At 53.9% G+C, this 11,810-nt stretch overlaps 1 protein-coding gene across 3 annotated transcripts; it reads right to left on the bottom strand.

Annotated features, from left to right (window-relative positions):
* Positions 1–1,616: 1,616 nt before the first annotated feature.
* Positions 1,617–9,867, bottom strand: TBC1D20 (TBC1 domain family member 20). Of its 3 annotated transcripts, XM_031058031.1 has the most exons (8): positions 9,604–9,867; positions 8,390–8,473; positions 6,762–6,948; positions 5,893–5,994; positions 4,863–5,004; positions 4,092–4,279; positions 3,917–3,958; positions 1,617–3,756 (listed from the first exon to the last, which is right to left on the bottom strand). In XM_031058031.1, exons 1-8 carry the CDS (start codon positions 9,701–9,703, stop codon positions 3,735–3,737), a joined length of 867 nt encoding a protein of 288 aa, XP_030913891.1. In that variant the 5' UTR covers positions 9,704–9,867; the 3' UTR covers positions 1,617–3,734. The 3 variants fall into 3 exon arrangements, with proteins under 3 accessions (XP_030913891.1, XP_030913889.1, XP_030913890.1); XM_031058029.1 differs by having other exon boundaries at positions 1,617–3,958; XM_031058030.1 differs by having other exon boundaries at positions 1,617–3,958; positions 8,390–8,469.
* Between the last annotated feature and the right edge of the window lie 1,943 nt (positions 9,868–11,810).

Here is an 11,810-nt window from a genome sequence, read left to right as displayed (position 1 = left end):
CCCCGGAGCGGGCGGGGCCCCGGCGCAGCCTGCGGACGGGCGCCAGCGCTCGGGGTCACCTTTGTAGTGTTGTGTTAGTGAAGGGTCCCTGTGTCTGTTATCTTGGAGAAACAGGATTTTAGCCGAGGGGCAGTGACGACCCCATCTGGGTCCGTCTTGGGGGTGTGACATGGCTGGCCCTTGCTCTGCAGAACCTCGGCTAACAATGATCCTGACTGTTGTGATTATGGAATAAAGTGTGTTGGTCTGCTCTCCACGGCTCTGGCTCCTTCTGTGCTGCCTCACTCCTCCCAGGGGAATTTGGGGAACCCAGGGCTATGTGAGGTCTCCAGGGAGATGTGGGATTCCCAATGGCCAGCATCCAGCTCCCAGGCATACCAGTTCCCACCCTGAGCCCGGGTTCCTACGGGCTCTCCTGCAGCCGGGAGGTTCACCCTCATCCGTCAGTGTGGGCTGGGCGTCCCTGGGAGCAGTGTGAGCATGTGCACGTATGTGCACGTATGTGCTGTGCATATGCAGCCCCTCGCCCCACCCGAGTGTGTGCGGGCAATCCCGGCGCCGCCCCACTTGCATCACACCCAGAACCCCGCCCCCAGGCTCACCGCAGCTGTTGCCACGGCAACAGGAGGAGCCCAGAGCATCCCCGGGTACTGCCAGCCCCTCCTGCTGCCCTGGCGCTGCTGGGGACCGGGCTGTCCCCGAGGGAGGGAGAAGTGCAGGGGCTGCCCATGCCACGGTGACCTCCCAAGTCTGCAGGCTGCCCCCAGCACCGCCCGGGGCCTGGGCGGTACCACAGGGACAGCAATGTTCCAGGGTGGCGTCACTGCAGCCCCAGCAATGGGATTCCTCTCTGTGCAGGGGCACTGCTGGGAGCAGGGAGGACCATGGGGCAGCCACAGTCAGAGCTCACTGGCCATCACCACTGCCCCCATCACTCTGGTAAGATCAGGGCCACATGGGGCTCTTGTCTAGAGTCCAACACGGCCCACACAGGAACACGCACAGAACCCAGGCCTGGTTCTGAGTCCCATGAGGCAGTGGCCTCTTGGCTACCCCAAAGGTGCTACATACCTCCTGCCACCACTCTTCCAAAGGGTGTTCCTCCCAAAGGGATTCAAGCACTGTTGAGAAAATGGCTCCTGGAGAAGCCACAGGCAATTAAAATCAGCAAACAGGGCTGCCAGCCTTGAGCCATCCAGACAAAACCGCTTCCAGCCTGGCCAAGGGGCTGCATCACCCCAGCTCAGCGGAGCGTGCCCTGGGAGTTGGGCACCGTGCCCGGGATCTCCTCCTGCAGCCGGGCACCCAGCCTGGGGTACAGGGCAGCCTGGCAGGTCAGGCTATTTCCAGCCCCACGCTGCTGATGGGGGGGACACCCTGGAGAGCCAGCAGCACACACAAGGCCTGGCACTGGCCCAGAGGGAGGCAGATGGATGGAGAACAGTGACCGGGGCACACACACACCCTTTGGCTCTGCTCCTGCTCCTTTTCCCATGGGGCTGCTGGGTGTGAGGCCACACTGAGCTGGCCTGGCCACCGCAGGGAAGGTGCCAGTTCTGGGCCCCAGGGTGCCACAAGAGCAGATCTGGCAGCCCTAGTCTGCGGAGGGCAGGAAGTGTGTTTAGTAACTGTTTATTTTACAGTTTTCGGGCTTGTAGAAATCTGCATTTACAGGGGGTGTATAAGTCTTTGTACAGAGTAACTGAAGCACCCTGGTCTCCTCCCAGGCCCTTCTCCCCCCACTGGGGACAACACAAGAACTAAAGTGCATCATGGCCAGGGAATGGAGGGGGGGGCAGGGGCTCCTCCTGGGGAGCTCCAGCCCTCCCCTCCTCAGCGAGGTGTACAGAGCAGTCCTGGGCCCTCCAGCAGCATTCCCAGGTCACCACACTCTCCTGCACCAATGGTTTCTAAAGTGCTAAGTGACCCAGCCCCCAGTCCTGTTCGGCTGCTCTGGGGGTGCCAAGGGGCCAGGAATGGGCTCTGCCTTCAGGCACACTGGGAGGAGCCCCTGAGCAGCCCCAGGTCTCTCCAAGGCCACTGGCACCATTGAGGAGAGGAGGGAACAGATCTTGCTGCCTGCCTGGACAAGGGCAGTTTCACTCACCCCACATTTCACCTGCAGAGGCAAAGGGAACTCCTGCTCAGAGCTTCATGGGAACACAAGTCAGGAATGAAAACTGCCCACCTGCCCTCTGGCCAGAAAGGCACATCCCTTCCATGAGCAAGGGCCCGTGGGGCAAACCAGAACACACCCAGGGTGGTTATGGACCAAGATGGGTGGGAGTGGGGGGTGCTGAGCTTTGCAGGGCATGAGTTTTCTTCTCTATCCCAAAATCCCTTCAACCAATGCCTCCTTTTCAGGTGTGCAGCCCCTGGGCATGGCACAGATGGCTTTGGGCACAACAGAGCAATGATGGGGCAGCGGGAGGGAGCCGTGAGGGACAGGTAAGGACACTTGAGGGAGATTTAGCAGCTTGGGGGAGAGGTAGAGGCATAGAGTGTCTATTGGCTCTGTCTCAGTGGGACACTGAGTTGTCTAGAAGGATTTGCTGCTTAGCTTGGAGGGCAGGGAGCGCTGGGACTGCCAATGGAACTGGTGGGGAGATGGAAGCTATGCAGGGGTCAGGGTAGCCTTTCTGGGAAACCCCTCATGTTATTTCCAGAGGTCATGCTGAAGCCTGATCAGCTCATGGGGGAGGTTTTTGTCACACTTCCTAGTGCAACAACTTCTATCTTGTGTAAAGTGTTTCACAAGGTGGAGAAAGCCTTTCTCCCTGTGGGCATGGTAATGTCCACTTCCAGAGCTATTAAAGAAGTCAGCAATTGGTGTTTACAGTGCCACTAAGACTTGTGTTAGCATACCCTGGCACATGACAGTACACACCCTTGGCAGGGTGACTGCACTTGTGCTCACTTCACTGACCCCAGACAGGGTCACAGTACTGCCAGCACAGCAGTGGCAGTGCCTGAGAGCTGGGGGGAGCTAAGGTCTGCTCCTGGCCCCTACAAACAGATCAGGCTGCAAAGATGTGGAAGCAAAAAGAGCCAGGGAGTGTTACACACTGAAGAGAAGCTGAGAGCATTGTGCTGGCCAGGGTGTGGGAAAGGTTTGGCTCTGCTCAGAGGGTGCCCAGAGGACAGGAAAGAGCTGGAGCACCGGCAAAGCTCAAGGCAGATTGTGGGGCACACTGGAGCAATGAAGAGCCAAAGGGCTGCCCTGTTCCTCAGGAGTGCAGTGCCCTCCACCCTTACACACACAAGCACCCAGAACAAACCCTGTTGGGCACTCCTCCAGGTGAAGATCTGCTCTCACTCCCACCAGTTTTCCCCATGGAGAACACGGGATCATTTGGGCACAGCCCACACACAGCTCTCCCTCTGTACAGTCACCTGAGCCTGAACAGCCAAATTTGTCCATACCTCTGGTTCCTCAGGAGACAGTAGGAGTGCCTGTCTGCTCACCCTCGCACAGGGAGAGGGGAACAAAGTGAGCATGGTGTGGGGAACCGTCCTGCTGGGCTGGTTCCCTCAGCCTCTGTCACAAAGGCCAAAAGCGTTACTGGATGCAGTAAGAATAAAAAATAATCTTCAGACAGGTCGTTTCTGGACACGTCCTTCATCACACATCAGCCCTTCCTGCTGGGGATGGATGCAGTGACAGCAAAGGCCCTTCCTCAGGCATCAGGGGAAAATCTGCAGCTGAAACTTGGGTGCCCACTCCAGCGCGCTCTTCACCATGGCCAGGGCAGCTGCTCCCAGGGCCACCGTCAGCCCCATCACTGCCAGCTTGACAAAGCGGTTGGTCCGGGGCTTTGTCAAGATGGATTTTGTTCTCTCCTCCCCTCGGAGCCGCTCCTCCCCTCGGAGCCGCTCTCTGAAGCGTTGCCTCAACACAGTGTCTGGTCTCTGCTGCACTGACGCCAACTCAAAGTCCTTAAAAGTGGAAGCCGCAGTTCTGCAAGAGAAGGAACAGGTCAAGGAGTGTCCCCTGCTCACCCCTGGGACCAGCCTCCGGCCAGGAAGATCTCCACAGGGAGGCCAGGCCTGGCAAGGGGATGTAGGGAGCACATGGGCTGCCCAGCACTCACCGTTCCGCCTGAGCTGCCTGAGCTGCCTCCTTGGCGAGTTCGGATGGTGGGAACTGCACAAAAAGGTCCCCAGCTTTGCTGATCAGAGACTCATAAGGAAGGTCCTGTGGGATCTGGGACAGGAGGTGGTGGACAGAGGCCATGTCACACTCACAGTCCAGAACTTCCTGCTCCCGGTGCAGCACGATCTGCAGAGGAGTGAGAGGAGAACAGACAAGAAAGTGGGGACAACTCCTTGGCAGATGCTGGCACTTGTTTCAGAGCCAGAAGAAAAAACCACTTTACTTCCAGCTGAAAGACCTTCTTCAAGAGGACACACTGCAGTGAAGCATTCACTGGGAAGAGAAATGCCAAACCCCTTCTGAGACTCTGAGGCCATGGGAAGCCTCTTTCAGGGTACTTAGGTCTGCCTGCTGAGCAGAGCCTGCTATTGGCAGGTCGGAGATGGGGGCAGAACCTCAGCAGGGCTTGACTTCACGACTTGCCCTTTGCTATAGGAGGATGGGCAGGATGGAAGCATGAGAGCAAACAAAAACACTGTCCTGCTGCCTCCACAGCACTGAACTGGTAAAGCCTGCACATTAGGACACCCTCAGGCTGCCCTGAGTTCCCTTAGATCCCACCTGCCCCTCACCATCACCAAGGACATCAGTGACGGCATCTGCAGAGCAGGATACATCAGGGGACAGCACCAGCCTCCCTCTGCAGCCCCAAACTCCTTATAACCTCAGAACAGCTCATTTAATCCCTGACCATTCCATCAATACCTACCACAGCTGCAAAATAAATGGGCATCAGCGGGTGGCAAGCCAGGAAGAAGTCATATAATCGCACAACGTGCCTGAAGTCAGACAAAACGTGGCCAAACCAGGTGATCAGCCAGCTGAGAGCAAAGATGGTTCCCACCTCCGCACTACACAGAGAAAGAGCCATTAGGTCAGCCTGGGGACAGGGATGAAATGCTCCCAAGCCAGCCCTGTGCTGCACAGCCATGCCTGGGGAAATAGAGCTGGCTGTCAGTGGAGCACTGAACCCCCCAGAGCAGGAACTGCACCTCTGACAGAAAAAAATTATTTATCCCCTGTGCCACCCCCTGTTGCAAAGTGCTGCCACTACTGTGTCACATCCAGTGGGGGCCACAGCAGAGGCCAAACGCTGCTTTCAGGAGACCCTGAATGTGTCATGTATCATGGCACTGTCTGGCTTGCTGGCCTGAGGGCAACTGAAGTCCTGCAGCACAGACTGATGTTTGGGTTCCTTCCTGCCCTGAGGGCTTACTAATTCTGGGAGTTTGCAATCAGGGTTGGTACCCAAGGACATTCCGGCTGTGAAAAAAACCACACACCTGCCCAAAAAAGGGCTCTGAACTGACACTTCCAATTCACCTTCCTACTTCTGATTTGATCTGTCCAGACATACATGTGTGTCCTTAATGCAAAACCTGGGAATTATCCCCAGAACTAACAACAAACTACAGCAAGGTCCCACCAGCCACACAGGTGGAAGCAGTGAAGCAGTTGTAGCATTTGTACAACACTGTCCCCAAATCCCCAGCCCTACCAACACAGACTGCAGGCAAATGGGCTGTGTACAACCCCTCCAGACAGGCATCACAGGTTTGAGCCTGCTCAGAAACGAGTGCCACATGCCTTTGGGGTGTCACCATCAGCTGTGGGACAGCTGTTGACTTCCTGAGGAAGCCACTGTGGTGCTGGGGATGTGTGGGTGAAAATGGCTCTGTGAACAGTAACCTGAGACAGGCAGGGAAGAGCCAGGAGGCTCAATGGGAACATTTGCATACCTCTGCATGAAGTCATGCACCTCAGGGTTCACCTGGTCTATGATGGGCATCAGGTAATTTAAAATGTGCTTGGTATTATCCATCGTTGAGTCCATAAAATCCCTGAGGAAAGATTTAAAAGAAGCTTTGTCAAACAACAACATCAGCGAGCTCTCCCTCTAGGGAGGTAGCAGAAGGTGAAGTACATGCAATAAACAGCCTTGCTGGCAGGGTGGCCCCAGCCCCAAGGAATTCTGTCCCTTTGGAGCAGCCTCCTTCCAGCTTGTCTGGGACCCACAGGGCTGACCTGCACACAGAACCCAGGCCCAGACCATCACGCTGCTGTCAGCTGACACTTCTTACTTTGCTGCAGTGCACACAAGAACTGTAAAGCCTTTTCAGTATCCAAAATCTGACTCCTGCCTGGGAGAGGAGAGATAATCCCTCCAAACCACACAGGCTGGAAGCTTGCTCTTATTTCAGTGCACAAACAGGAAACACTCTTCATGTGAGGTACAGGACACTGTTAGTACAGACCATGCTGCCCAGGGCTATGCAAGGACACGTGGGAGCAGGAGCTGAGCCAGCCCTGTGGGACTGGAGAGGCCCTGACAGCCACACAACCATGGATAATGCAGTGTGTTGGCTTTTCCATCTCCAAGAGATGCTACAAATTAACTGACAGCCTTCAATTATCCCTTCCCCAGGGCACAGCTCCCTGCAAAGCCACGTGCTGTTGTGTGGTCAGGCTGCTCTCAATCACCCTCTGGGTACAGGCAGCTGCTTTAACCCAAGGCTCTGCCTTCCCAGCTCCCATTCCAGGCCAGGTCTACCTGCACAGGTGTGCTCACAGCCTGAGGACACACAGCTCCTCTCCTGCCACTGAGTACCTGAGATGATGCGTTGAGAGCTTCTCCACCAGTGCTGTGGCCAGCCTGTCCCCCACCACCAGGAGGAAGGTGACCACAATGTCGTGGTATCCCTGGTAGTAATGCAGCTGGGGGTTGCGCTGCAGGACGTGGAGGATGATATCGATGAGCTCCTCCTGCAATCCTTCCCTCTGGTCATCTGGCATCCCTGTGGGAGGAACAGCAAAGGTGGCACAGCTGTGTCACCTACCAGTGCCTGCTGTGGTGTGCAAGGAGAGCACCTGCACATTTACTAACCTGCCTGATCCCAAGGGATGTGCTGCATAAGGGGAGGGTGGTAAAACTGGAAGAAAAAAACTATCCAAAGCCCTAATGTTGTCTCCCAAAACTATACAGGACCAGGGGAATCTGGCCAGTTGCTGAGAGGTTTAATCTTTAGATCTGCAGAACCCTTATCTGCAAGGAAGCCACTGTGGAGGACAGGAGCAGGGTTTACAGATGTTTGCACAGTGCTGCTGTGAAGAGAGAATTGTTCTACACATCCAGAAGAGATGAGGATGTTTTAGTAATTTTTAATTTCCCAGGAGTTCTAGAAAAAAATTCAACAGGACCCATTTTCACAGAAACTATGCCAACTGCATCAGATTGTGAGGCCTCCACCAGCACAACTTTCTATCAGTCCCCTGCTAACAGCACGTGTTTAGGGACAGGATGTCACAGGGAAAACATTGTTCCTGCCTTGCACAGCTGCAGCCAGTTTCTGGCAGCCCTTGTCAACAGATAAAACACCCAAAGGCCAAGCAGAGAGTCCCAGCAGAGATCCTGCAATGACAAAGTTCTCCTTTTCCTCTGCTTCACTAATGCGGCTAAAAATAGGCAGGAGGCTGCCATTCAAGGGCAAAAAAATCCGTAGGAGCAGAGCCTCCAGGAATCAGGCCTGCACACAGCATCCATGCCTGCAAGAATCAGAGTGAATCAAGTGTTTATACAAAATAAAAGTGGCAGAAGGGGGAGGTAGATTCTGGCCAGAAATAACGACTGCTCTGCACAGAGAGCTGCTGGATTTAGCATTTTATAAATAACATAAGGCACCAGCTTCCCATCAGAACTAAACAACTGCAAAATCATTTTGCTTCTAAATGTTTAAGTTCTGTTAAATTTGGTGCAAGAACCTGAATTTGAGACTGTTTTATACCAGAGGTTGTTCTAAGCACAGCCAAACCAGCCTTCCCTGCCCTTGAGCAAGACCATGGACTAAAATAAACCGAAGCAAATGGCATGTTTCTCAAGCTTTCCATCTGTCCTAATCTCAACAGGTCATGGTGCACAAGATCCATGCAGGATCCATCCTCTCTCTGCTGCAACTGTCTGCCAATAGCAGCCTCCTGGCAGAGGGGCACAGTGGGGCAGGGGAAGTGGAATGTTGGAAAGGCCACATCAAAAACCATCTGTGCAGACACAGCTGAAGGAAACTGAGGGCTGCAGAAGGGCTTCACTGCAAGAAGCAGCTGCTGGGAGCTCACACGGAAAATGTTTTCTAGAGGTCAGGCCCTTAGAGTAATGATGGAGTGTCCCCTTCTGCAGTGTCCCAGGGAGGTGTGAGCCAGGAGAGCCCCACGGCAGAGTGGGAAGAGCAGAACCCCCCTCACCTGGCGGGAAGCGGCGCAGGGATCGCCGCACATCCAGTAACACCTGCTGGTAATCCTTATTGTCCTCTCGCAGCTCCTTCCTTGCTGAGGAAAAGAGGAACAGGATTAACATGAAGCACTGCAATGGTACTGGGAAAAGAGTGAGGTGAGGGAGCTGGGAAGATCCCTGCTCAATGTGGATATGAAGCTGCACACACTCCCTACTCCACTGTATATCCCTTTTTTCATGTCACACCTCAGTCCTGTCCCTGAACTTTCACTGCCACACACTCTGGCACTAACAGCAAATGAGACAATTATTTCTTTAGACAACACATGTTAAAATGCTTAAGTAACAGCAGCACTCCCAGCACTCCTAGAAACATCTCTCCTCCACAGTTTTGCTGTGCAATTCAAAGTGTACTCAGCAGCAGCACTGGAGGAGTGCTGTGGAGACCATAAAGAATCCTTTATAAAATAGAAACAATTCAGAGGAAAATCTCACCCAGGGTTAGCTAAGACAGTTAAAACAGAAAAGTTCAGTGAGCCAGCAAATTCCTTCTATGTGATCATGTAAAGTTAAACCTTGTCTTCCAGCAGCTCTGGTCACCTCACATCACCCTAATGCCACCCGCTTCTGGACTGAGGTGGGGGGATGCACATTTCCAAATAACCACAGAATCAAGAACAACAACAAAATCTGTCCTGGGTGACTCTAAAGCTACAGGACCTAGAGCTCCTGCATTGCTAAGGTTTAAAAACCATGTGGGTACTTCACCAGGAAGCTTGTTGTCCCTGTGCCTGTTCTGACCAAAAAACCACATGTGCTTCACACAACAAACTGCTGCCTAGGAGAGACACATCATAATAATTTTGGCCACATCAGGGCTCAGCACAGCCACCTCTTCATGGGAGCAAAACAAATCAAGTCTGATTCTTTCTGCTGCACCTGAACTTACATATGTCAGCTAATGCTCAGGGCCACGCTGACTGCATCCACAATGAACTGATTCCATGACTATCACTAAAGAAAACAACAAATGTTGTTTTTAGGAGTCATGTATTGTTTACATACAACACAGTATTGGTGCTGCAGTGAGTCCCCTTTGTACACGAGCTTAGTGGGAAATACAACACACACAGGGAAAAGACAGGTCAGAAAGCACGTCCCTCCTCTAAGGACAAAGTTCACTGAGCTGTTCCTCCCAAGCAGCTGAGTCCAGGCTGTTCCATACCTGGAAGAGGGGGCAGGTCATCTGTGTTAACACTGAGCAGCTTTGGCCACACTTTGCGCCGGATCTCGTCGGTGAGCAGCCCGCCCTCGCTGATCGCCATCCGCCTCAGCGTTGCCACGTTGATGGGGTCGCTGTTCAGAGCCTGGTAAATCTCTGCCACTTTTCTTTTCTTCTTAGCATCAAAGTCTGCAAAAGGTCACAGAGACATGAGCTGACAGGCAGTGGCAGCACACAGTGGGGGCTGGCAATAGCCACTCACAGTGGTGTCACACACACACACACACACACACACACACAAGGGAGATGACACAGGACAGTCACCACACTGTCAGGACAGGGATGACTCTGGTGGGGACCCCTCCAGCTGAGTGTCCCCATTTCTGTAGGCTCAGCATTGGGAGCACCTCAAAGGGCACTCTCACTACTTCCCTATCCTGGGGGTCCCACTGTGGGGGGCAAATGCTGCTCCTCCTGACACCGGAGCCACCACCAGTGCCCAGACGGAGCCCTTGGGTCCTGTCCTTCCCAACAGCTCACGGCTCCATACAGGATCAAGACAGCCCTGCGAAGCCATCCTGAAACTCTTTGCTCTCTGATGCAGCTGCCAGCTCAGATGTCAAGTGCTTCCTAAGACCAGGACTTAGGAAAGTGTTCAAAATAAGGTTAGGAAAGTGTTCCCAAAACTGTGTTCCTACCGACTCCCAGGTGCAGCCGTCCTAGGAAGAAGCCTGAGTATTTCCACTGACAGCAACAGACACAAGAAAGGACATAATTATACCAGAGTTAAAGAATCATAAGCACATTGACTTGTCCTACAACAAACACACACCTGTCAGCCATCAGTACACACACAGCTCAGCCAGTAGGAAATAATTCCCACTGTTTTGAGGAGCACGGGAACTCAGGGCAGGGAGGGAAGGGGTAACACACAAAGCACACAGTGCTCGGGTTAGACACACTTACAGGACACCAGAGAGCTTCCCAGGGAGCGGAGAAGGGACACTACTTCACACCACACGGTGGAATTTGTCACCGCTGCCTCATGTGAGGAAAGAGAGAAGCAGCCGAGAGCCACTCGATATCCCACACTGGAGGAGTTCCCAGTAAGGAGGCTTTGCTGAGCAGCTGTGGGACTGGAGTGCAGGATAAGGCCACAAACGCTGCCTTTCCCTAAAGGCTTTTCCCATAGATGCAACAACTCTTGGGATCCAAACAGGATTCGTTCTACAAGGGACGTGTCCAAATAGGATTTCGGGTGAGAGGAATTAAAAGGATTCCGATGGAGAAACAGCTGTTTCCCAAGGCCGCGCCCTCCCGGCAGATAGGGGAGCTCGTTCCTCTGCCCACGTGGCACCTCAGCCACTGCCCCAGCCCTGATCCTGCGAGCTCCTGGCTGGAAGTGCAGCTCTCAGCGAGGTCTGAAGGCAGCCGGCAGGTCGGCAGGCTGTTCACACACACGGACGCTAAGTAGGTCGAGCAGTGGATGCTGTTCCTTCTCAAAGACCCTTTTAAAACACTTCTTGGATCAAAACAAGCTGTAACAGCCTACGACAGAGCTCCACCTCCCTCCAAATTCCAAGATCCTGGTAACATTAAATCTCCTATCACTCACACAGCGACTACAGTTTATTTTATTTCCTTTCCGGCCCCTTATGCAAGCAGAGTTATTTGCACAACAGAAGGCAGCTCTGCTCAGCCGGTTCCCTATTCCCAGCCAGTTCCCTACCCCCAGCTGTTCCTGATCCCCTGCCACACGCACACACTGGGCTGTCACATACCGATGCCTCGGGAAGGAGGAGACAAAGCCTACGGGAGAAAGAACTGTTCACACACAAAGAACTTAAGGAGTAGTGGCAAGGAAGAAGCACATCTTCCGGGCTCCTCCTCTCAAACTTACTAATAAAGACCGCAATATTTGCACTTTTCAAACACACGGGACAACAGCTGCGAGTATTTCCAAAACCAGTGCATTGCAAAAAATGTTTTATGCAACCACAAGACCTTAACTCGCAGGTTCACCCTAGGAAGAAGAGACATAAACGCAAGGTGAGGGCGGTCTAAAACCCAGATCAGTCCGTCGGTGGTTCTGCACCGCTGCAGGCATCGGGCACCGACACACGGCCTCGCCAGGTCTGGCCAGCCCGGCGCTGCCGCAGAGCCCTCGGTCACTGCCGGGGATCGCCCTCGGGCATCAACCGCGCCCGGCT

This window comes from Geospiza fortis, unplaced genomic scaffold (assembly GCF_000277835.1).
Source record: "Geospiza fortis unplaced genomic scaffold, GeoFor_1.0 scaffold188, whole genome shotgun sequence".
Classification (NCBI taxonomy): Eukaryota; Metazoa; Chordata; class Aves; order Passeriformes; family Thraupidae; genus Geospiza; species Geospiza fortis.
This window is presented reverse-complemented; position numbering and strand designations above follow the sequence as displayed.